Below are 24,741 nucleotides of genomic sequence, written 5' to 3' on the forward strand. Positions count from 1 at the left end.
GGATAAAACGACAGCCGACACATGTTTCGTCCGTACTATGAATTAGTACGAGGACTTTTTCAAGGCTAATGAGGTAGACTAATGCGGCACATGTATCATCAAATCAGGTAGATGATATAGTAAACTTGAGGCTCCAGAAAAACAACAGTCCAAATTGCCCGATTGGGTGGATCGCAAAATATATAACTGGATGAGTATCAAATGAGGTTTCACACCATGGGTTCTAATATGTAACCACTATGAAATTATCCAAATGGGTCCCACATAAATGATAACCACAATCAATGGCAAGATGAAATCAATGAAGCTGGACTCAGTAGTTAGTTAAACATTTTCCAATCCCAGCAAGGAGATAATAAAGAAAGCAAAGTAAACTACCGCACGCGTCTTGGTCAAACCATTTCAATAAAAGTTACGGTGGCCCAATCCTGGGTCGCAATATGTCTTTGCGGTGTGTTGTAACACCAACGTACTACAAGATCACCTCGATAGTATATGAGGCGCACTGGAAAGTCTGGCACCACTTGATACTGGCACTCTGTAAGCTGCTGTTCCCCGCCAAGAACACTGATATAATATCATATCATTTCCAGTGCGCCTCATATACTATCGAGGTGATCTTGTAGTACGTTGGTGTTACAACACACCGCAAAGACATATTGCGACCCAGGATTGGGCCACCATAACTTTTATTCAAATGGTTTGACCAAGACGCGTGCGGTAGTTTGCTTTGCTCTATTTATTATCTCCTTGCTCGGATTGGAAAATGTTTAACTAACTACTGAGTCCAGCTTGATTGATTTCATCTTGCCATTGATTGTGGTTATCATTTATGTGGGACCCATTTGGATAATTTCATAGTGGTTACATATTAGAACCCATGGTGTGAAACCCCATTTGATACTCATCCAGTTATATATTTTGCGATCCACCCAATCGGGCAATTTGGACTGTTGTTGTTTTTCTGGAGCCTCAAGTTTACTATATCATCTACCTGATTTGATGATACATGTGCCGCATTAGTCTACCTCATTAGCCTTGAAAAAGTCCTCGTACTAATTCATAGTACGGACGAAACACGTGTCGGCTGTAGTTTTATCCATTGAAAAATCACTTTTAAGAATCAATAAAGAAAATGATGACCCAAAATATGAACTTTATTCATCTATTTGTCCTGTACCATATGGGAAGTTGCTGACTCTATTTGGATTCTTTGTTGTTTTTACTATATACTGCATTAGTCTTGTACATATTCACATTTTAGGATTGTGCTCTCCTGACCATTTTTGCCTATATGTATATTTGTCAATCCTTTGGCTTGACGAGTTTTGTTCCCTCCTGGTAGTGGGGGATATTGGTCCATGTAGCACTCCGTCTTTGATATTTGGAAAGATCCTATTGACTGTCCAGTACTGTTTATCATTTCACTAATATTAGTGTATGTGCGGTTTTTTCCAATTCTTTGGAAACACCACTACCGATCCTTGTATACAAATATGTATCCAATGTGCCTTCGTAATCTCACCATGAACTTCGAAACGTTCTTCAGTAATAAAACTGCTTTGTTTGCATGTTTGAAATCAGTGAGATTATAGAAACTAAAAAGGCCTTTTCACCCTGTTCGTAAATAACCTTGCTCAGGACTGATTCATTATAGAAATATGGGGATTGGAATGGAGCTAGTCTCAGTCATGACAATAAAATCCTTAAAATTAAATAGACGTGCGGTTATAATGCCCTATCAAGATGTCTCTTTAGACGGAGGCGGCAGCAGCCTTAGGAGGCAGGGACCATCACACCTGGACTGTGCATTTCAAAAGCAGGAGGGAAGAGGAGAAGGCAGATGCATCCAAAATAGACCGTGGTCTATGAATGCACAGCAAATGTGGCAAGATTTGCAGCCTTGTTTACAATAGAGCTCTATAAACCACGAGCAGTGGAAAGAAATAGTGCTCACATGCTCAGAGTAACAACGCATGAAACCGGGACAGTCCTTGAAAATGGACGGATCTTTTAAAGACCATATCCAGGATACAGCATGTCTCGCAGGGGCAGCGCAAGCGCTGCCTAGGTAAGACTTAAAAACTGCCTCCCAAAGTTGGTGTGCTATGTTTTGTGCATTCCTTGATTTGCTACCTGTCTGCAACTTCCCACTTCATAATTGTTCAATATAGTGTCTTTGTTGATCTGGTGTGTGTCACTATTCCAGGTATGACTGTCCCATATTCGTTGTCTCCCCTAACCATTATCATTGGTTTAACTCCGTGCTTGTCATTGTTCTCCTTTATGCTTTTCTCTTAGACAAATGTTACCTTCTTGAAAGATCATTTCCTTTATGTTTTTTTAAACCGAACCCACAATATTTGACTGACTGTAGGTGAGCGATTTACTACACAGATTAAGGATCTGTGGCAGCCCTCTTACCCCATCAGAAAGTGTACTTCATAAAAATGAAGGCAATGCGAGAGAAAAAAAACTTCACAACTGTGGGAAAATGGAATTGCTGAAGGGACGTTAAAGAGGGAAAATTACATATTTAAAATTTTTGTAGCTTTAAGAAAAAAAGTCTCAATAAACCAAGAGAAAATCTCCCTGAAATGGTCTAAGATTCAGTCAGCGTGAAAAAAAGAATATGGTCTGCGAAGCAAACTGTTAGTTGTTTCTGAGAGCCCTTAAATTAGCAGTGGCCTCTTTTTGGACTATGTTCACTTTAGTATAATGTTTTCTTTTTATTTTCTCCACTTAGACACCTTTTATGTTTTTACCAAAATTGGCTATTACAGTAAAGGAAAACTCTGCAAAAGCCTTCCTGCTTAACTTTACGGAGGCGACATATAAAGGACTTACTCTGAAATGTCCATTAACTAATTTTTGCTGATCATCTCCCTCCCTACTTATCATTCACAGTGGTGAGGTCACTTCATATATTGGTACTATCCATGCACAACCTAGCTAGGTGAATGCTGCCCTGTGTCACAGCTAGTGGGAGTTTCTAATTAAATCTCGGGTTTATTCAGCTAGAGGTTAAGCATCCATTGTCACTATTCTAAAACATTCCTTGTTGGTGATATATGTTCGGAGCTGCAGCTTTGATATATTTACATGCATTGGCCCAGTATTGTTGCCATCATTCTCCAGCACTCGTCTATTGATTGATTTACATGCTTAAAGCATTCTCCAGCAGGTTGGTAGTCCTCAGCAGATCAGTAATTTATTGTCTTCAAAATGCTTAACCGATCCATCATCTGAAGCTTTTCTGATATATAGTTAAGGGAAGGGCATCACTCTTCATACAAGTTCTTGACTTCTGTCTAACTTCATCCACAAAAGCTTTTACTTTTCTCCTAGCACGTTAGTGATTTGTCATCTTGAGGGGGTATGTGATCATATGTATTAGTAGTCTATTATGTGATTATGACTCTACTGCAGAGGTATTCAAACTTTTTTATGCTGGGACCCCCTTGTCAAACCTTTTCAGGCGTAAGGACCCCCTTCTGACAAAAGTTTCTAGAAACTGGTACTCCTCATCAACAACTATCGACAACCATAAATGCGCCTGTTAAACCCAGCATCTTCCCTGTTTTTTTCCTTTGTGAAGTCCAAGTTTTGACTCTTTTTTTCTGGTTTAGTTTCTCTGCGCTCTTACTCACTGCTGTTCAGTGTTAAAGTGCAAGTGCTCCGATTGTAAATTGTATTATGGAATGGTGTTTCCATGATTGGCATGTTTGACTTACTAGTAAGTCCCTAGTAAAGTGTACTGAGGGTGCCAGGGCCTGTAAATCAAATGCTGCTGGTGGGCCTGTAGCACGGATTGTGCCAATCATTAAAGGAGCCCTGAAAAGGGTTTCCAGACCTGCTACTGCAGTGTGTGCATGCAGTTTGTAACTGCCATGTTGATCTGGCAAGTGCAACCACTTGCCAGGCCCTATTCTTCACTTTTCGTACATGTAAGTCACCCCTAAGGTAGGCCCAATGTACCCCTGTGGGCAGGTTGCCATGTATATTAAAGGTAGGGCATGTACTGGTGAGTGTGACATGTCCTGGCAGTGAATTACAGTGTGTTTCATGTTTCACTATGTAAAGACTATTTGTCCCAAAGGATAGAATGGGAGTTTACTTATAACATCTTACAAGCATATCTTCCCATTTGGACAAGATAGAGAAGTGTGTTTAGTATGCCTGGACTCAGAATACAAAAATGAATCTTTTAGTAACTATGATTTTTATGTTCTGTGTTTGGAAATACCACTTTTAGAAAGTAGGTATTTTGTTGCTTAGCCATCCTGCGTCTCTCTGCTGGGTTTCTGGATTGACTGTCTGGCTTTGGAGTGACAGGGGCTGAGGATATGCATTTTCATCAGACAGCCACTGGGGGGTCAAGGTGTGTCCAGCCTTTCCTGGATTAGTCAGGGCTGTGCTAAGTAGACCTGGGCTGTGTTTATAGTAGTAGGAGGATATTTCCTGGCACATGAATGGGCCTGGTCTGCCTTGGACAATATTGTCACCACCTCCTGCCAGGAAGCTGGGCCAGAGAGGATGGAACTGATTTGGTTTTGGCACAGACATTCTTTGCTCAAAAGCACAAAGAGAAACTGAGTATAAATATTGGGGCCCATACCCCATACTTTAGAACTCGCTGGAATCAAGGAACCTGCCAAGAAGAAGAGCTGGAAGAACTGCCAAGAGGAGTACTGCCCCTTTGCTGTGTTGTTGTTTTGTTGAGTTGGCCTGCAGTTACTGCTTCTGCCCTGGGCAGTGAAAGGACTGGACTAAACTTTCTTTACTTGTTGCTGAGTATCTCCAAGGGCTTGAAGTAGAGCCTGCCTTCTGCTCTGAAGTCAAAGGGACTGCAAAGACTTCACCTACCTCTGGGTACCGCCTCTGGAACCGTGGATTCAGTTGCCACAGAGGGGTGAAAGCAACCGACTCCATCACAGACTCTTAGGTTAGCTCTGTCGCGGGCTCCGTGTCCTGAAGGCACCGCAGAGGGCACTGCTGCATCTCACACAGCAACCCTGGCTTGGGGACACTGCTCGCAAGTCTTCGACACACCGTCCCGTCCCACACGACAGTCTGGACCGACCAACACCAGCTTATCCCCGCAACCGGCACTATCACTTGATCCGTGATCTGTCAGCACAGCAAAGAGCACCCTCTTCACTCTGCACCTCAGCTCTGGTCTCACCGATGTCGCTGGATGACCGTCACTGAGCCGAACAAATCTTTGTCATCACAAAGAGCCAGACTGCTCCCAAGCATCCTTAACACTTGCAGATACCTGATAAGGCACATTTGCCTTTTTCATTCAGGCAGGCAAAGCGGCTGATAATGATCTAAATTAGCCTTCCCAGGGTAGGAGAGCTGTCTTTTTGCAGGGACAAGTGGAGCTGGGGAATCTGTGAACCCCTTCCCAGGACTCCACGACCCCCCTGGGGGTCGCGCCCCACAGATTGAAGACCTCTGCCTTATGGTAATGCAAGTTACAAGCTATAGCAAATGGTTTATCAACCTCTTGCACCAAAAGTAGAAGTAACCTACCCTACTATCAAAACGTGTGGGGTTAGAATAGTAATTACACACTTCATTGCGTTCAATGGGGGAAGAGCGAGAGTCAGAGAATCTGCTTACACGTTTTATGCAATGGTATTTTAATCATGTGTGCTGGTTTTAACAAACCTTTCCAGGTCTTTAAGTGGGATGAAAAAACTGAAGGGGGTCTCTCAAAGGGTTGTGGCCAATGTAATTAAGGGTGTGGCTTAAATACACAAGCTAAAAATCTGTGTTTAGTATAGTGTGCCACCCAACTTGTATTTTGCTGTTTCTGTCATTGCATCCAGATATATAATACAACAAGTAACATCATACCTACAACAAGTTAGGACTATTGGCTTGGTCAATGGTTGTTGGTTGCATAAGATAAATAAGCAGCAACTCTGGCTTGTTGTATTTAATACTGAAAAAGCTTCCACTTAAAGCCCTGTTAACACCACAACAATGTTGCTGCTCCTGAGTCTCGAAAAGAGAAGGGAAATCCAGAGAGAACATGACTCTCTTTAAAGGATTTCCCTTCCCCTACAACGCTCACCTGGCATGACGTTATGCCGTAACTTCTCCACTAGTGAGAAGTGAGTAGTGTGAGCAGCGTACATCCATGTGCTCACCTGGCATGATGTCATGCTGTAACTTCTTTACTAGTGAGAAGTGAGTAGTGTGAGCAGCGCACATCGATGTGCTCACCTGGCATGACGTCATGCTGTAACTTCTCCACTAGTGAGAAGTGAGTAGTGTTAGCAGCTCACATCAATGTGCTCACCTGGCATGACGTTATACCGTAACTTCTCCAATAGTGAGAAGTGAGAGCAGCGTACATCGATGTGCCTGCTGTCACTGCAGTCTGGAAAAAAACGAACCGCCTGTGCCAGGGCACAAAACAGAGCCCGATTGAGACCCGTTTCGAGGCCCCTGTGAGAACTGGCCCACTTAAAGCCCTGCTTATCTTACCAAAACCAGGACGCAGGGGGTAAATTTCTGAAGTAGGTAAAAGAAAACTGAAGAGATGTATTGACTATAGGAGCGTGGTTTCCCTGTGCAAAGTAAATGTTACAAGCAATCTCTGACGCGGTATGAAATGCTTTTGTCATGAAGGTTTTACCATAAACTTAATTTTGGCCTCTGCACTGTAGTAATATACTTGTGAATACTCATTTATTAGTACAGTTGTTCTAAATAACCTGTTATTGGGCTGCATTTATTTTCACAACTATGACAGAAACAAATACATTCTACATGTTATAGAGAAGATTGCCGTTTATATTTAATTGTAATCCAGAATTGAGAGAACTGGATTATAACAACGACACTAATGTACATGCGTCTATTGAGCAGACTGCTGCTCTTTTCTGTTTAAGGAACAGATTTTTTTGTAGCCCATTGAGAGGTGCATCAAAAGAAAAGGTGCTTGCAGTTGCACGCTGCTGTGAAATAATTTGGCTTGGTGTGGAGTCAATGTATTACAAAGTACACCTTACATCAGATATTAATTTTAATCTTCTAGCACTACTGGTAAGTGAAACTAATCTAAAAATACCATAGAAATCGCATTCAAATCACTAAACTTGAAATGTTTCTTTAAACATCAATGAACGTAACGTATATAGGTAAACGTTTTTTCAAAAGTAATTAATTTCCTTTTTCATGAAAAATTACAAGGATCAACATACACTCGATATATATAATGCATTTTAAATTACAGCGTGAAAATGAGGGGAATACATTTGTATCCTGAAAGAGCTCAGCGCATCTCCTTCCTTGATTTCTGTAAACTCTCAAATGCATTCCCCTCATTTTAACACTGTACAAAAACAGAACATTCAGCTTTTCATTTCAGGAATCCTAAATTTAAAATGTATTATATATATCGAATTCAAAGGGTTTCGGCCTCCCTCCCCCTCCCCAAGCCTCGTGTGTGTCAGCCCGGGCTGAGACAGCTTCCAGGTGACACACACAACTGCACCAGAGTACTTCGTAGGTATTTAAAAGATCTTCTGCGTGTTAATGAGGCTTTGATGTTTTTCACCCCTCGGTGAACTTATGGGTTAAGGCAAGCCACGCTCGGACAGATTATGCGACCCCCTTCCCAGGACTCCACGACCCCCCTGGGGGTCGCGCCCCACAGATTGAAGACCTCTGCTCTACTGCATGATCAATATATTTCCGTTCACTAGTTTATATATTTATTTGAAAGGTTTTATAAAGCGCGAAGAAGACCCAGAATGGGTATCGGAGCGCTGTACAGAGAGGACAATTAGTGTTGTCATGGGGACACAGTAAAATTACAATGCAGCAAAGGTAGCATAGGAAGGACCAGGTGAAGGCCCTACTAGAAGAGGCAGTACAGTTTAAGCAGAGCACTACACCCCAAGAACGATACAGTGCATTTCGATTTGAGTACAAATTTAAACCATATTAGAGAGAAAGATTGTCAGGCATACATTTCAATACACAAAATAAAAAAGATTGTCAAGCACTCAAGGGAAGTGATTATCACAAAAACATTGAAGTTCTTCCAAAAGTAGCCATTTTACTGGATTCTTAAAAGAAGCAGTTGAGGGGTTAGTTCTGATTTCCGTTGGAAGGGCATTCCAGATTCTTGGCACCAACCCTAAGAAGGTGCGATTGTATGTTCTTTTTTTGTTGAATTTGGGTGGTTTCAGAAGTACGGTATTCAAGCTTCTTAAGTTTCGATTGGAACCAGAGAGCTTGAGTTTCTTTGCCAGGTAAACAGGGTTATTGCGGTGAATAGCCTTGCGTCAGACAACCCATCTTGAAGCGGATCTTTGCTTTAATAGGAAGCCAGTTAAGTTGAATTAGGTTAGGTGTAATATGATCATCCTTTCTGGAGCCTGTGATTAGTTGGCAGAGGCTTTCAGAGTAGCTCTTAGTGGCGCTAACCTTGCTTTAGAAAGCACTGCTAGGGTTACCAAGCCATATTCAACTCGTGAGAGAACAAGAGATTGGTACTGCTACTTGGACTTCCTCAGGAGGTATGAAAGGTTTGGTTTTCCTGAGAGTGTTGAGCTGATGGTTCGCACTCTTAGTAGTGGCCCTGATGTGTCCTTGCATGTTTAGAAATTTGTCCAGAGTGACACCTAAAGAGCAAGCGAAGTCCACCACGTGCGAGGAGCAGTTGAGTGCAGAGATATCTTTGATGCTGTTTTGCGTTAGGGTCTCTTTGTTGCAGGGTGTAAAGAGTCATTCTGTTTTGAGTCCATTTAGTAACAGATGATTGTGTTATTCATTGTTAAGTTTTTTGGAGCGCGCCATTAGGAGTTTTAATGTCATCTGGAGAGGAGATCTTCAAATACAGTTGCGTATTGTCTGCGTACATATGGTATTTAACGTTTGACCCGTTTAAAATAGCAGTTAACGGTTCCATGAAGAGATTCAAGAGCATGGGCAAGAGAGCAGATCCCTGAGGTACCCCGATAGTGACAGGGGTGCTTGCAGCCAAAGATTGGTTGACTTTGATTCTCTGCGTTCGATTGTGCCGGAAGGAGGAGAACCAATTTAAGACAGGGCCAGATAGCCCCATCCTATATTGCAGAAGGTAACCAAGTTATCATGTTTGATAGTGTCAAAAGCAGAGGACAAGTCTAGAAGAATTAGAAGGCAAGGTGTGTCTTTGTCCAGAGCTCTCAAGGTGTCATCCACAACTTGCGTATGGGATGTTTCTGTGCTATGACCTGGTCTAAAGCCTGACTGATGTCGGTCTTGCAGCCTAAATTTCTCGAATGGTTGCATAGCAGACTGTGAACTCACTTCTCGAGCAACTTCGCTAAAGACATGATGCTGGTGATCGGCCGGTAGTTATTGGGGTCAGTTAGGTCTGCATTGGGCTTCTTGGGTATAGGTGTGACTTGCACCATTTTAAGGCAGTCCAGAATCCTCTCCTATAAGAGAGATTGTTGGATGATCTTGGACCAGAGAGGCAGAATGGCCGGGTTGAAGTCTTTGAGCAGCATAGCGGGAGAGGATCACTGAAATGGTTAGATGGTTTAAGAGATGCCATTGAGTGTCATTTCTCCTCCAAATCGGGGAGTATGAAGGTGTTCCAGCAAGCATTATTTTTGGGTGTGTACTCTGTGGAGTAAGGCGGAGCACTCACTGTTGCAGGTATTGTCACACCCAGGGAGCTCATCGACAGGTTAGCGGCGGCACGTTGCAGTTCCCGATCAATACTCCTAGACTTTTCCAAAAAGTGCGCTGAGAAGGCTTCTTCACTGGGACCTGCGGTTTTGATTGCAGGAATAGGATTTGCGCCCTAAAATGATCTGATTTAGCAATGCGAATGTGCTTGTTATAAGTACTTCTCTTCTTCCTTAACTGAATGAGATTATGGTTGGAGGGGGAATTTCTCTACCGTCTCTCAGTGAGCCTTATATTGTGTCTTTCGTCGTTAAGGGCACCATTGAACCAAGGTTTGGATTGTTTGCAAGGGGTCCTTTTGAGTTGCTTTGGATCTGCAGAGACGAGGATATTGGTCATGGTGTTGATGTAGTGATATGTCAACTCTTACAAATTATTCATGTTAGTGGGAGGTTCTAGAAGCTTCTTGCTCAAGTTGGTGAGGTTAGGCATGTTGATGTCTCTCAGGTTATGAGACAGTTGCTTGTTTTGACTTTTTGACCTTGTCTGAGCAATACCTTTTCTATGATGTGGAAGTAGATTTAGTGGTGATCAGACCACTCGCATGGTATTATGTCATCTAGTTGAATGATGTGGTCTCTAGCTATAATAAGGTCGAGGGTAGCGCCTTGGAGTGAGTGGGTCAGTTGCAAGCCTGTATATAGTTGAGGTCGAAGAGGAATGACTTAAAAGAGCTAACTAGTGTATCATCCGTGTCACTCCAATGAAGGTTGAAGCCCCATGGGGTGGGGTGGAGGGCAGAGCTAGCAAAGATGGATTCCATCAGTTGCTCTACAAAGCGAAGGTTATCCCTGGGGGGATGATAGATCGAGTGATGCCCTTGTTCCAGATTTCAGGGACTAGGACCTCACATGAGGACATGTTATCATTATGGGTCTGCTTCAGTACGAGGCTAGAGCGATGGGTGCAGGCAATTTGCATTCCCCCCCCCCCCCCCCCCCCCCCCCTTCAGATTGAATAGATCTATCACATCTGCCTTATTCATGGATCTAAAATTAACGCAAGGTACTCTATCTGGATCAGAAGAGATAGTAGTTATGATGCTATTGGGGGTCCTCAAAGTCATCATATGAAAGTGAGAGAGCGAGCTTGTCTTCCTCAGACATCTGAGGCTGGAGTCTAAGGGATCTATCATGAAGGTGAGGAAGAGGGCGAGAAGGCCAGAGTGGGTTACTGGGGTTAGTCTCCGAGGACCTTTTCCAATCCACTACTTAAAGTGGCTGCTAGTGGCTTAGGTAGATCAGACCTCAGGTGTGGATAGGATTTGCATAGCTTCTCATTCTTCCATGAGCAGTGTAGGAGGGTCTGGGGGTTATTCTTTACAGTAAGAGGTCCAGCTTTAGTTCAGCTGGTTGGTTGTGATGCCTCTATTTTGGTCTTGCCTTGCAGACAGCACAGGTTGTCTGATTGGGAAGCATATTTTGTGGGCTTACCAAGAACCTACAGTGGGCTTAAAGCCCATGATCTGCTTACCATGGTTGGCTTTGTCACTCAATTGCGTGCTTCTTATTTGATGGCTTTCTTTTTCCATCCTTTGTTTGTACCTCCTCTGGAGCATAACCTTTTACCATCCTTTGGCTTAACTTACTTATATCTTACCACTCCTCGCTTTTAGGGAACAACTTTCTTTCTTTTTACTTAAGCGCTCCATCAGCTGGCATGTATTTTCTAGCTCTCTCCCATGTGTATTTTGTATTTTGTCCCCTGCCAAAAATCTGCTTCCACTGCATGTTGCGGTCAGTGCTCTTTCTCTCTCGTGGATTTTTCTTCCAACCTAATTCCCCTTCACCTATGCTCTGTGTAGCTTTCTTACCTGTGCTCCTCCCATGTTATCTCTTGTCTTCTACTTTTCCCGTCCCCTGCCCACTCCCTGTTGCCCCATCCAGCAGTTCTTTAAAAAAAAAAAAACATTTATTAAGGAGCGGCCAGTATATTGCTATTTGTGGCACTTAGCCTTAAAAAAAGAAATAGTTTGTAGGCGTGCTCATGCGTAAACACGAATGCATACATATATGCATTCCCCCCCCCCCCCCTGGCCTTGATGCACAGTGTCTGTGTCGAGGCTGTACAGCATCACCAAAACTCACCAGTAGATCCCAAAGACAAGACCTGTTGGCTTTACCAATGCCTGTTTCCATTTTGGAGTCTGAAACACAGCTAAAGATTTCTTGTTAGGTGTTTTGAAGTTGCCATTACAGAGCAGAGAGTAATAGCACATTAAAAAAAAAAACTAAATTATTGGCTTGGAGTGGAAAATGTTATTAATGCTGGAGAAAAGTAAGCTTTATTTAATATCTTTGTGTTTTTTTAAGAATGAAGCCACGGAAAGTTAAAGAAGATGATGCTCCACGAACGATAGCATGCCCTCACAAAGTAAGTGTTCCTATTGTGACTTAAAAGATGTACTCCGGTCCATCAGTAACATATTGTTGATCAGAACAATGTGCTGATTATCATACTCCGCGTTCTACTAAAGATTGGGCTTATTTTTCTTTGTTTGAAAGTAACATCTTGGGTTCTAATTCTCATATTACAGAAAACTAGAACATAAGGTATACTAAACAGTGTTTTGAGCTACATTACATTGCAGGCAGTTATTGTATTGAGAAGGCTTGTACCTGCATAGTTCTGTTCCTACTGTAATGCGTTTTCCCTAAATGTCTGATATGCATGTACTTTCATTTACAAAAGGAAAAATAAGATTGAAACGATGATTAAGAAAAGGGAACCGTTTTCTGTGTGCAGTCATTCTGTCTTCTGTGTGTTTTTGTCCTTGACAGATGTATATTTTAACTGACCAGAATGTCTGCTTAAGGTATGATAACATATGTTAAATATCCATGTTAAAGTTTTTCTTTGGCAGAAAAATCTAGGATCTTGAAGTTCTTTAGTTTCTTGTCCTTGGGATCTTCATTGCTAACTGTAAACATGGAATTGTCCTGTACATGTGCAGGATCTCAGACCCCTAATTAAATAGAAATCTCTTCTGAAAATGTTTTTATATTTGTCCTTAGAATATGTGCCTCTCAACTACATTAACTTACATTTTTTTTCTTTTTTTCTTTAAAGCAAATAGTAATTAGCACTTCAACATTGCAAATGATCTATTTTTGGGGGGATTTCCCTTTTGAATGGAAAACCTAACATTGATAGAGGTAAATGTAGCCAGGGAATCTGCAGATTTGTAAACCTACAAACCTCATTTCTAGCTTCTCCTAGACGTCTCTTTCCAATTCTTGCACCACCTGCCACCCTTACCTGCAATAACTCTGCAAAGACTAGTAGAGGATCACCAGTCTATGGAAGATGAAACAGAAGAAGGGGAGCTGTAGTGAGATGAATACCAGATTCAGACACCATCTCCTACAACTCCTCCTCCTCCTCCAGTTGACTCCCTGCCTGAGACATAGGAAGGTTTACTACACTTTTGGAATGAGCAGCAAGGACACTTCAGCTCCCTGTGGTTACTAAGAAATCTCTGATTACTTTTTATATGATTTTAAGAGTAAAAAGCAGGTATGTGCAATTCCAGAAGTGGACTTAGTATGGAAGGGGGGCTTGAAAGTAATGAGTACTCCAGCTTCCATTCCAGCTGTGCTCCCTAGAAGAAGAAATTCAAGGCCCCGACAATGCTCTAGCCTGCTTCATCGCAACCAAAGCTGTATTCAGTGATCTCCCAGACAGCTCAGGTCCTGCCAGGAATACCTAATCTCCCTTATCTGCTCACCCAGATAGAGACAGAAGAAATTCCCTACTATGGCGGCGACCACAGTCTGGGCAGCAAACAGTCTGGCAATCCTAGGCAAGTACGATTGCCAAATGTCATCGGATATTCTACCAATTATTGATCTCTTGCCAGAGGATTCTAAATTGGAAGCCGAGAAATTCTACAGGAGGGGGAAAAAATATCTGCTGAAATCATACTATGCAATAGACTTTTCCTCTACAGATTTCCGCTAACTAGCAGCCAGGTATGGTTAAAGAGCTACCTCATTCCACCAGGAAGTGCAATCAAAGACTTGATGTGCCCTACAATGGGGAGACTTTCTTTGGTCAACACATAGATGGAGCACTGCAGGCGATTAAGAAGGATACTGTTACGGCCAGAGTCCAAGGTACACTCAAATTTAAGAAACAGCCCTTTCATGGAGCAAGAGGGCGAGGAACGTCTTTTTGCGGAGGCTACAGTATAAGCAATTCCAGCCCTATCAGTAACAATTAATACACCGCTGCCCAGCAGGATCAGCAACCCTACAAGCAGCCGCCTTCCGCTTCCTACAGACATCCCTGTATAGGAAGAGTTGTTTCTTACAGGGGGGAGAGATACCCCAAAGAAATAGTGATGTATCGCTAGTGTCGACCACCACTCCTACCTCTATATCCAAGATTTCCTTCCCCGATGGTCAAATAATAACATCAGACCAGTGGGTCAGCAACATTGTTTCCAGAGGACACACCTTGGAGTTTCAACCGACTCCACCAAACTTGCCACCTTGAGAACCTCCTCTTTCCCACTTAAGGAGCTATTTTCTCAGATAACTACCATGATACGCAAAGGGGTAATCGAGGTAGTCCAAAGAGCTCAAAGGGGCATGGGCTTCTATTCAAGGTTCTTTCTGATACGCGAAAAATCGGGGGAATTGCAACTCAATTCAGGGTCTTGCCCTTCGGCCTACAATAGGCACCTCGAGTATTCACAAAGGTATTAGCCCCAGTTGCTGCACATGTAAGGCTAGCAGGAGTCCAGACATTTCCATATTTGGACGGTTGGCTAATAAAGGCAAGCAAACCAGCAGAAGCAAGCAGACATACAAGTCTATGTCTATCTCTATTCCATACCCTGGGGCTGTCGCTCAACTACCTAAAATCACATCTGACACCCACAACTACCATTCTGTTTCTGGGAGCAACTAACAACATGCTGCAGGCAAAAGGCTTCACCTCCTAAGAAGGACAGGAAAAGATTCACAACCTAACACATCGTCTCATATAAAAAAAATTGTTTCTGATCAAATCTCTGCTGGGAATGCTCTCCTCTTGCATCCCCCTCATACCAAACTGCTGCTTACACATGAGGTCACTACAGGAGGAATTGGACAGCCAGTGGATGCAGGCCACCGGCTCTTTCAATTATGTGATTCAGATCGCACCCAAGATGATACAAGCTTTGTGGTGATGGACACACATCCCAAACTGCTCCACCAGCCGCTCCTTCCAGGCCGACACCCCACAATGTCATTACAACAGATGCCTCCCTCGAAGGGTGGGGAGCCCATCTTCAAGGCTTGACAGTCAGCGGCAAATGGAACACCTACCAAACAACCCTTCATATCAACTTTTTAGAGCTAAAGGCCATCTTCCTGGCTCTAAAATCCTTCCTATCCAAGATTGCAGGAGCAGCAGTTCTGATTCCGACCGGCAATACTACGAGCATGCACTACGTGAACAAACCATGTGGGACAAGATTAACCGCACTGTCTTTGCAAGCTCAGCAAATAAGGACCTGGGCAATTCAACACAATATAACTCCTATAGCAGAACATGTCCTAGGTATAGCCAATGTGCTTGCAGACTCTTTAAGCAGAACCAGCTCAACATGCCATGAGTGGGAGCTACATCAGTCAGCTCTTACGAACATCTTTCAGCTATGGGGCAAGCAAAGTTTAGATCTCTTTGCAACCAACAAGAACCGAAAATGCCAGTACTTCGCCAGCTGGCGGCCCGAGTGGGATTGTGGCGGGAATCCCTTCTTGACCGAATGGTCAAAGATTTATGCCTACGCCTTTTCTCCGATTCCTTTAATTCCCAAGGTACTCAGAAAGAGCCCTGTCGGATCCTTCCCATAGGATCCAGGTGGCCCCACCAGTGTTTGTTTACAGAACTCCTCATCCTCTCAGAGCTGAAATCCATTCCGTTTGTGATCAAAATACCACATTTTTTAACAATGAACCAGGGTCAAGTCTGTCATCCCAACCTGACATCTCTTCGATTGTTGGCTTGGCTCCTGAGTACCATGAGTTTGACGATCTAGCCATCTCATATGATTGGTGGGAGGTTCTGGCAAATGCCAGAGCACAGTCCACAACAAAGATCTACCAACTCAAGGGAACACTATTTTGTATTTGGTGTTCGGACTCTGAGATACATCCTGTCCGTTCTTCACAAGATTAGATGCTTCCTTACCTTCTTCACCTGGCAAAATCTGCCCTTTCTTACTCGTCCATCAAAGTACATCTTGCTGCAATATCCAGATTTCTGCTCCTCAAGAATCAACAATTTCTTGAAGGATTGTTTTGAATGTTTCCTCCTGTGAAGCTACCGCCTCCACCGTGGCATCGGAACATTGTATCATCACAGTTAATGAGAGATCTATTTGAGTCCATTCACAATGCAGAGCCGAAATGCATCTCCTGGGAGACAGCTCTTCCAGTGCTTACGATTCAGAAAAGGGGGTGGTGATGAACAGAGTGTCTGAATTAAGCAGACCACTCTTACCCAGTCCAAAGATCAGGGCTTGATCCATCACCGTTTTTTAGCTCACTGCACCATCCCAGCTCAGAACTTGGCTATATGCAAATTAGTCTGACCCTGGCCCAGTGCATCATGGGAACAGGGCAGACCAAACTACCAAGCCAATTCTTATACTGGGAAGGAAACAAGCTACCGGGGACCGGTTTCTGGCATTTCAGCCGTCTTCGGCCCGGCTTGCTTGAATCCTGATGGTGCAATGAGCTAGGAACTCACATCTGAGTATACCCTTCCACGTTTATGGTGGACAAAAATGATTCAGAAAAGGGGGTGGTGATGAACAGAGTGTCTGAATTAAGCAGACCACTCTTACCCAGTCCAAAGATCAGGGCTTGATCCATCACCGTTTTTTAGCTCACTGCACCAGTGATACATCCTGTCCATTCTTCACAAGATTAGATGCTTCCTTACCTTCTTCACCTGGCAAAATCTGGACTTTCTCACTCGTCCATCAAAGTACATCTTGCTGCAATATCCAGATTTAGACAAACCAGTCATCGTCTCTCTGCTTCTCAAGAATCAACAATTTCTTGAAGGATTGTTTTGAATGTTTCCTCCTGTGAAGCTACCGCCTCCACCGTGGCATCGGAACATTGTATCATCACAGTTAATGAGAGATCTATTTGAGTCCATTCACAAGGCAGAGCCGAAATGCATCTCCTGGGAGACAGCTCTTCCAGTGCTTACATCGGCTAAACGAGTAAGTGACATCCAAGCTTTCACTATTAAACAGCCTTTCCTTCAATTTAAAAATTACTGAGTAATTCTCTGATCTAAACCAAGGTCTATTCCCAAGGTTGCCTCTTACTTTCATTGAAACAAACCTGTCATTCGAATGACCTTTTTTTGAATCCTCCAACACCGGCGGAAAAGTCCATGCTTTCACTGGTTGTCAAAGATGTCTAAAATTCTATATACATATGACTGTCCGCATCTGCAGAGCAAATCAGCTCTTTGTCCCGTATGGTAATCTCGGGAAAGGATTTCCAGTTTCAAAGCGAGGTGGATCGCTTCAGCAATACAGTTCTGCTTTCAACACGCAGGGAAACCATTACTTACTACAGCTAAAGCCCACTCTACCAGAGTGGTCTCTACATCAACAGCTCACTTTGCTGGTGTGCCCATACAGCCGATTTGCAGAGCAGCAACCTGGTCTAGCAGGCACACTTTAACTCAACATTATTGCCTGGATGCCACAGAAAATGTATTTGCAGCCGCAGAACATAATGATGATGGATGAAACCCAGATCAGTTGACTGGAGGGGTGTGTTTAATTTGCTCAAGCACTCCATCCATCATCCCCTTTGGTATCGCAGGACAGGCAGTCCTCCGTCAGTTATTCCAATAAAATGAGCCTGCTTTTGTCACCCTCCTTACAATATGTTTGATTATCTATATGCATTTATTGGTATAATTTTGCTGTACTATTCACTGCTAACTATTCAAACATGAATCTGTGAAAGATCCAGTACTGGAGAAGAAAATAAGTTACCTGTTACTGTGGTTAACTAGTATCTTTCATTGATTTACATGCGACCCATCCTCCTCCTCCACATAGAGGCTCCCCTGTGGCTTGGGGCTCATTTGACTTATGTCATTCTCACTTGTGCTAGAACATCTGAGAGCCTTGAGCCTCTGTGATGAGAATTCTAAAGGGTGCTGTTGCCTGATTGGCTGGACTTTATGCCATGTCTAATGACTGGCGAGCTATTAAAGTGAATGTTACTCGTTGTAGAGAGGTTAATGTCTTGGCTATCCCAAATCTCCAGTGAAAACCAGCAATGCTACTCATTCTGGTTACCAAAATATACCCATTAACCTGACCCCTGCTGACTCCAGTGTAGCTTTTAGGGGGAGGAAGTTTCTTTTTTGTTCCTGTATGGACACAGATTACCACTGATCTTTGAGTGCTCCTAATTGTGTAGTCCAGGCAAACCATGAAATTTCTAGAAAAGCCTTTCAGTAATACACAAAAGAAGCATCATATGCACTTGCACAAACTGCAACAAGAAATTGTTATCCATCTATTAAAAGACATGATTGAGAAGGAGTCACAATCCCAAAGGAATTTGAGCTTCTATTCCAGATTCTTCCCAGTTACATAGAAACCAGGAGTGGAGGCTAACCCTAGACCTTTCTAAAGAAGAAATCCTGTTGGATGCTCACCTTGCAGGTATTCCTTATAGTGTCTCAAGTAGATGGAATGTTCCTTACCTCTCTGGATTGTTGGGGTGTCTTCTTCCTTGTTCCACTGCTGAATCCCAGGAATATCACTGATTCAGCATAGTAGGGCAGCACTACTAGTTCTAAGCACTTACTTTCAGACTATTGTCCAATTCCAGAATATTCACAATGTGCCTGTCCCCCATGGATGCCTCAAAGATAAGGATACAAGGGGTCTCCATGTATGGATGACCGGATCATCGAGTTGTCATTGGAGGCACAAGGCTACACTGCTACAACGACGTATATCAACCTTTTCAATCGTTTGGGTTTATCGTCAAATGTACATTGCTTATTTGTGCTGCGTCAAAGTTTCAAATTCAAATAGCTTTCCTAGACACACAGCACAGAAAAGCTCTTCCTTCAGCATAAGGACGGATGGCAAACTTCAAGCATTAGCAGAAACCTTCTGTTTCAAAGAGCCTTTAGTGCCTTTTGCAGTTTGCGATAATGCCTGTACAAGTAGCTCAGCAGTGGAGACAAGCAACAGGATCGTGGAATAATATGCTTCTCGAATCCAGATGGTGGAGATTCCGAAGCATTCTTCATGTGGGCCTTCCATTCCATTCTTTATGAGCAGAATGACTGACAAAGATGCATCAATGGAATGATTCTACGCTCACATATAGGAATGGTCTACAGAAGGCCTGTGGTCTGATGAAAATGTTACTCCATAATCCCAATAGACCACACAGACCTCCATTGCTTCATCACCAGATGGCTGGCGGAGCACATGTCTAGTTCCCTCCCAGAGGTGATGCAGATCCTGTGGGACTGGGCCACAAGCAAGGGTGGATATTACAGTAAAACACCTACATGGAGGTCAAAATTACCAGGCAGATGCCCTCAATGGTTCCCTTTCACACTGCTACGAGAAGGGGCTCCAAAATGGGGTCATCCTACTTTAGTCCTTTTGGCAACCCTGCAGAACAAGAAAAATCTAATACAGATACTGGCAACCATGGTCCGTAGGAAATGCCTTCTCCATGATATATTGAACATCTTCACTTATACCTTTCCACCGTATCGTCTGGTTACCGTGGTGCTGAGAAAGGACAAGACGGACCACTCTGCTAATTCTTATTACACCAGCACAGCTCCTCTAGTTCTAGTACAGTGTCCTGCTGAGACTGCAACGATGCTTAGTGATGCAGTTCTAGAACTATGCCATGCTCCTCTTCAGACACAATGACCAACCCTCCATTACAACTTGAAGTTACTCAACCTGATTGCTTGGTGGCTGACCACTTGGAGTTTAGACCTCTCTACGGATTGTCGATTGATATTATCACGACCACATGCAACAACAATAAGGCTAAATAGGTCTGTATGTGATGCAGGTCCAAAGGACTTGATCTCATATCAATGCAACCCCTTCTAACACTGCCATACATACTTTATCTGGCCCAGAAAGGATTCAATTACGTTCCCTTGGCCACAGTTTCAAGATTTAGGTAAACATGCGATGCACCATCATTATTGTCCCAAAATATCTTAAACCTCATTAATGAAATACCTATTTAGTGCTTTCCCTCCTGAGAGACAACTTCCAGTAAAGTAAATACTTTCATGTCTGATCTCCTACAGGTAGAACTATGGTTAGTTCAGGAAATAAAAAGGAAGTCACTACTGTTATTATAATAAATGTTCAATTTGTTGAAATGTGCAGAAAGGAACTGGTGTGATTTTTCAACACTTGTCAGAACACACAATTTATTGGTTTAGGCTCCTCTTCAACACAGTGCACGTTTGGATTCTTCCTTTCCTCTTTTGTGTCCTTTTGGTCTTCCCATCTTCAGACTTCAGAGTTGAATTTGATATTCTATATTGAAGTTAGCGAGTCTTACAAATAAAAGTCCAAGATTGGGTAAGGGAACGTTATCTGGAATCCCAGTTCTGCACCTTGGTTATTTTTTGGGGAGGTAACGTACACCCCTTCTTACCATTAAAACCTTCTCAGTAAAATCTGCTTTGATCATTACTTGCCCATGACCGTCAAAAAGGAATTTTGTCTGCCATGTAAAGGGGGGAGGGGCTGCCTTAATTTCTGGGTTTGGCCTCAGGTTTTCCTGACCGGTGTATACAAGGGGCGGTGGGTGGCTGATTTGAGGGGAGAAACTCACCCGTTTAAAGAATTTAGTTTATTGTTGGTAACTGATACAGAGTTCTTTGAGCTTAGTCTTTCTGGATGTAGCCAAAGTATTCGACCGAGTATGGCAAAAGGGACTGCTTTAGAAGCTCCTCAAGCTCAAGTTCCCAAGATACCTGGTTAAGCTGCAGTCTAGCTACTTGTCAGAATGGACCTTTCACTTGGCGGTACGGGAAGAATGCTCAACATCACGCCCTATTCTTGCTGGAGTGCCTCAGGGATCAATTCTTGGACCATTCCTCTTTAATATAATCACAAACGACATACCCACGGACTCAAAAGAAGACGTATCTTGCTCTTTACGTAGATGTTGCAGTCATCTCCCACTCTTTCAGCGACAAGGAAGTGGCCAAGAAGCTTGGGACATCGCTCATCAGACTCTCCGAATGGTACAGCGACTGGCGGATAACCCTCAACACAAGTAAGACTACAGCAACATTATTCACCAGAAAGCTGAACATGAAGCATCCCCAGATCCTCCTCAATGGAGAGGAGCTCAAATGGGAAAACCGCTCCTACCGGGGGGTGACTCTGGACTCCAAACTCAGCTTGAGAAACCACATATAGAAGACTTGCCAGAAAGCAACAACTGGTCGCATTGTTACCCGTTCCTGAGGACCAAGTCAATGCCTATACAGAGCAAGGTGCGGGTAATCCACGCAATAATTCGACCAACAATGACGTACGCTTCACCAGTTTGGAGTGGCTGCAACCCGCAGTATCTGAAGGACCTACAGAGACTACAGAACAAGGCCTTACGTATTGCAGCAGGTGCTCCTATTGTCACAAGAACAGCAGACCTCCACCGAAACCTAGGTGCTGAGATGTTGAACGACCATCTCCGCAAACTCAACAAAACATTCTGCAAAGAATTGCCTCAAAAAGAAAACCCACAGATCAGAAAACTTGCCGACATATCTGAAACCCCATTTGACCGCTACTGGCGACCCATCATAGCGCTGACCTTGGGAAACCGAAACAGCGACTAAAAAGCTAAAAGGAATGTGGAGCAGTGAGCCTACCGCCTCGGCATCCAAACCTCATCACTGTCAGAAGGCTAAAGCCTCGGCAGGCACCCAAAACTCATCATCGTCAGACGGCATCTTGACAGACAAAGAAGAGACTCTGCAATAAAAGTTGCTGACATTTCTGCAAACCCACTTGACCGCTGCCCGCGGCCCATCATAGCGCTGACCTTGTGAACCAACTTCAAATGTGACAAAGTGTCACACATCATTACGAAAACCGAAACCGCGACTAAAAAACTCAAAACAAATGTGGAGGAATGAGGCTGCCGCCTCAGTATCCAAAAAACACATCACTGCAGAGAAAGACAAGACTCTCGCTCTTTTTGTATCCTTTTTTTTTTTGTCACTTGCAGGCTTTTTTTTTTATTTTATTGAACTTTACGTATGTGTCCCTGTATCTTCTGCAATTACTTCACTACAGTCAGTGTGATCACCCATACACCTGCTCAAATTTTTTCCAGACAACCTACATCAAGGAGGTGCCAAGTCTCAACATCTACACACCACTCCCTTTCCCTGCTATGGTCAATTTCTATGTTAACACTGCTCACTGGTGACACCCATAATGGCCTCAACAATTTGCGATGTGTTTGTCACATTGAGAATTTTATGTGTAACAGAACTATAGCTTTGCCTGAGCCTTTTTGTGTGTCCTATTGTTTGTCCTGTTTAGTTTTAGTAGGATGCAGGCTTGTGTCCCACTTGAAATTTTTTGTTTATATTGTTTTCATTGGATTTAAAATATTAAATATTAGACCTCTGTCCGGCTGGATAAGTCTAACAAATCTAGTACTGATTGGGTCTATATTAATTCCCTTGTTCCTATTTTTGTTTCTCTAGGTACCACTGTTCTCAAAAATAATTCAACAATGACGAGCGCACAACCCCCAAAAACAATTAAGCGCCTGATATTGCCTCAAGGAGACCCATTTATCTACAACTGACAGCTTAGGAAGAATTGGGTTGGTAGAGTAGTTAGTAGCAGCCTGCTTGACAGGACTGCTAGCTCTTCCCAGGTTCGTCGTCTACCTCATCACCTAAAAAAGTGGAGTGGCTATTAAGAAATCTCATACGCCATCCTCAAAATTTGGGCAGATATGTTTTTGTAAAATTAAACACAATGCAAGCAACAATGCTAGTGGGCTCCATGTAGGCCCAATATCACAACAGGACAGCCTTTTTTCACATCTCTCGATACTGTTTACGGAATTTTGTTGCACTAAGTGGGTGAGAGATTAGAACTTGGCCTTTGACCCATATATAGACAGGCCTGGACCGCTTAACAAATCCAGTGCTAAAGATACAGCAAATAAGGAGACCCACTGAAAGATTATGGCCTACTGGACCCTTCGTGCCTACTGCACCAGGGATATAAGGAATATACTTGCCTCTCTTGTGTACATGGTATTTATTCTAGAATTTACACTACCTTATTGATCAACTCACTCTAGCCTTTCTGCAAGGCTGCACAATAGAGGAAGGTGGGTTATAGGACCATGCATTGGTGGCCTCAGAACTGGCACTAGGCTGTTTTGTCCCCAATACCGAATGCTGGTGCCTAAACAGGTCTAACTACATTGTCTGTAAGACAAAAAACTCGCTGGAGATGTAGATATTAATGACCCTTCAGTTACATTTAAGAAAAGGGCCTCTCAGGACAGGACAAAATAGAAGGTGACAGTACGCAATAAACACCCCACACCCTAATTCCCCCCCCCCCCCCCCCCCCCTCCCACCGTTTGACACCGCTGACAGATCTAAGCAGCGAAACTAGATCTGAATGCGCATTTCACCACTCAAGCGGAATATGCCCTTCTTTGCTTAAAGCGGAGACATTGTGTACAAGGGGAATAGCAGGTTGTTTGCTAGCAGCTCAACTCTGACAGCAAGAGGCTTACATAGCCATATAGCCAATTAGTGACTTGGAAGATTAACTGAATATGCACTGGTCATAGCTGAGACCTTTGCCCAATTCCTTGGAAATTTATATGGTGCAGAAGTAGCTGCCACTTCGCAATCTGAAAATGTGTTCATGGCACTGGTTTAACTAAATGTTGTCAAATGAGGATAGGCAGCTATGAGAAGGTGAGATGACTGAGGAGGAGATTTTGATTGCAATTTCAGCCATTCCCTATATCAAAGTCCCAGGTATGGATAGCTTCCCTGCAGAGCTTTATAATGAACACAAAATATACTAGTTTGTGCTGAATTAAACAGGGCTGTTGTTAGCCTCCTCTTGAAGTCCAATAAAAAACTCAACATAATGTGTGAGTTACTGCCCAATATACTTCATAAATATGAACATGAAAATATTGGCCAAAGTACTTGCAACCAGATTTTAAAAAGTCCTCCCCTGCGTTACACATGAATCTCGGGTCTGTTTTCTCCCCAGTCACTCCCTCATGAATCACTTACGACTCATATCAAATGTCCTTTGGAAAGTGAAGGACCTCATGAATGACAATATATAACCTTGGATGCAGAAAAGGTATTTGATAGGGTAGAATGGGGATGCCTTTTTAGAACATTGAAAGTAATCGTTGGTGCAGGAAGGATATCTTGACACGATACACTGGCTCTACTCTGATCCTACTGCACAGGTTGACTGTGGGAGGCATATGTAGCAGTCCTTTACCAAATCTAGAGGAACGAGACAAGGGTGTTCGCTTTCCCCCTTTTATTTCTCTCAGCATTAGTACCACTCACAACGGCCATTCGCCAATGTGAGAAAATACTGAGCATTGATAAAACTCTGGCATCTTTAACCCTTTCTCTATGCTGATGACATCCTCCTTACTCTAAGCGTCCCTGAAGCCTTGATTCCCCAACTAATGCTCTTGATTTCGAAGTTTTCTCCCTTCTCTGGATATAAGGTCAACTGGTTGAAGAGCGAAGCCTTGCCAATCATGAAATGACTGATTAGAAGGTACCTAAAGGACTTTGCTTTGCGTGGAAATCCACGGTACTCAAATGCTTAGGTATCCAGATTACAAAAGAATTCAAGGAGATTGCGACGGCCAATTTGCAGCCATTGCTGACACAAATGGACAGTGACTTACACAGGTAGTCCTCCCTACAGCTTCCCTTGTGCGTTAAAACTTAAGTGGT

At 43.2% G+C, this 24,741-nt stretch overlaps 1 protein-coding gene across 1 annotated transcript in view; it reads left to right on the forward strand.

Annotated features, from left to right (window-relative positions):
• YY1 (YY1 transcription factor) overlaps positions 1 to 24,741 on the forward strand; it is a 165,541-nt gene that overhangs the window by 98,935 nt on the left and 41,865 nt on the right. The window contains exon 3 of the mRNA XM_086937805.1: positions 12,018 to 12,078. Coding sequence (XP_086793931.1) covers positions 12,018 to 12,078 — 61 coding nt within the window. The remainder of the gene's footprint in view (positions 1 to 12,017; positions 12,079 to 24,741) is intronic.

The sequence above is a fragment of the Lissotriton vulgaris genome, chromosome 9 (assembly GCF_964263255.1).
Source record: "Lissotriton vulgaris chromosome 9, aLisVul1.2, whole genome shotgun sequence".
NCBI classification, from domain to species: Eukaryota; Metazoa; Chordata; class Amphibia; order Caudata; family Salamandridae; genus Lissotriton; species Lissotriton vulgaris.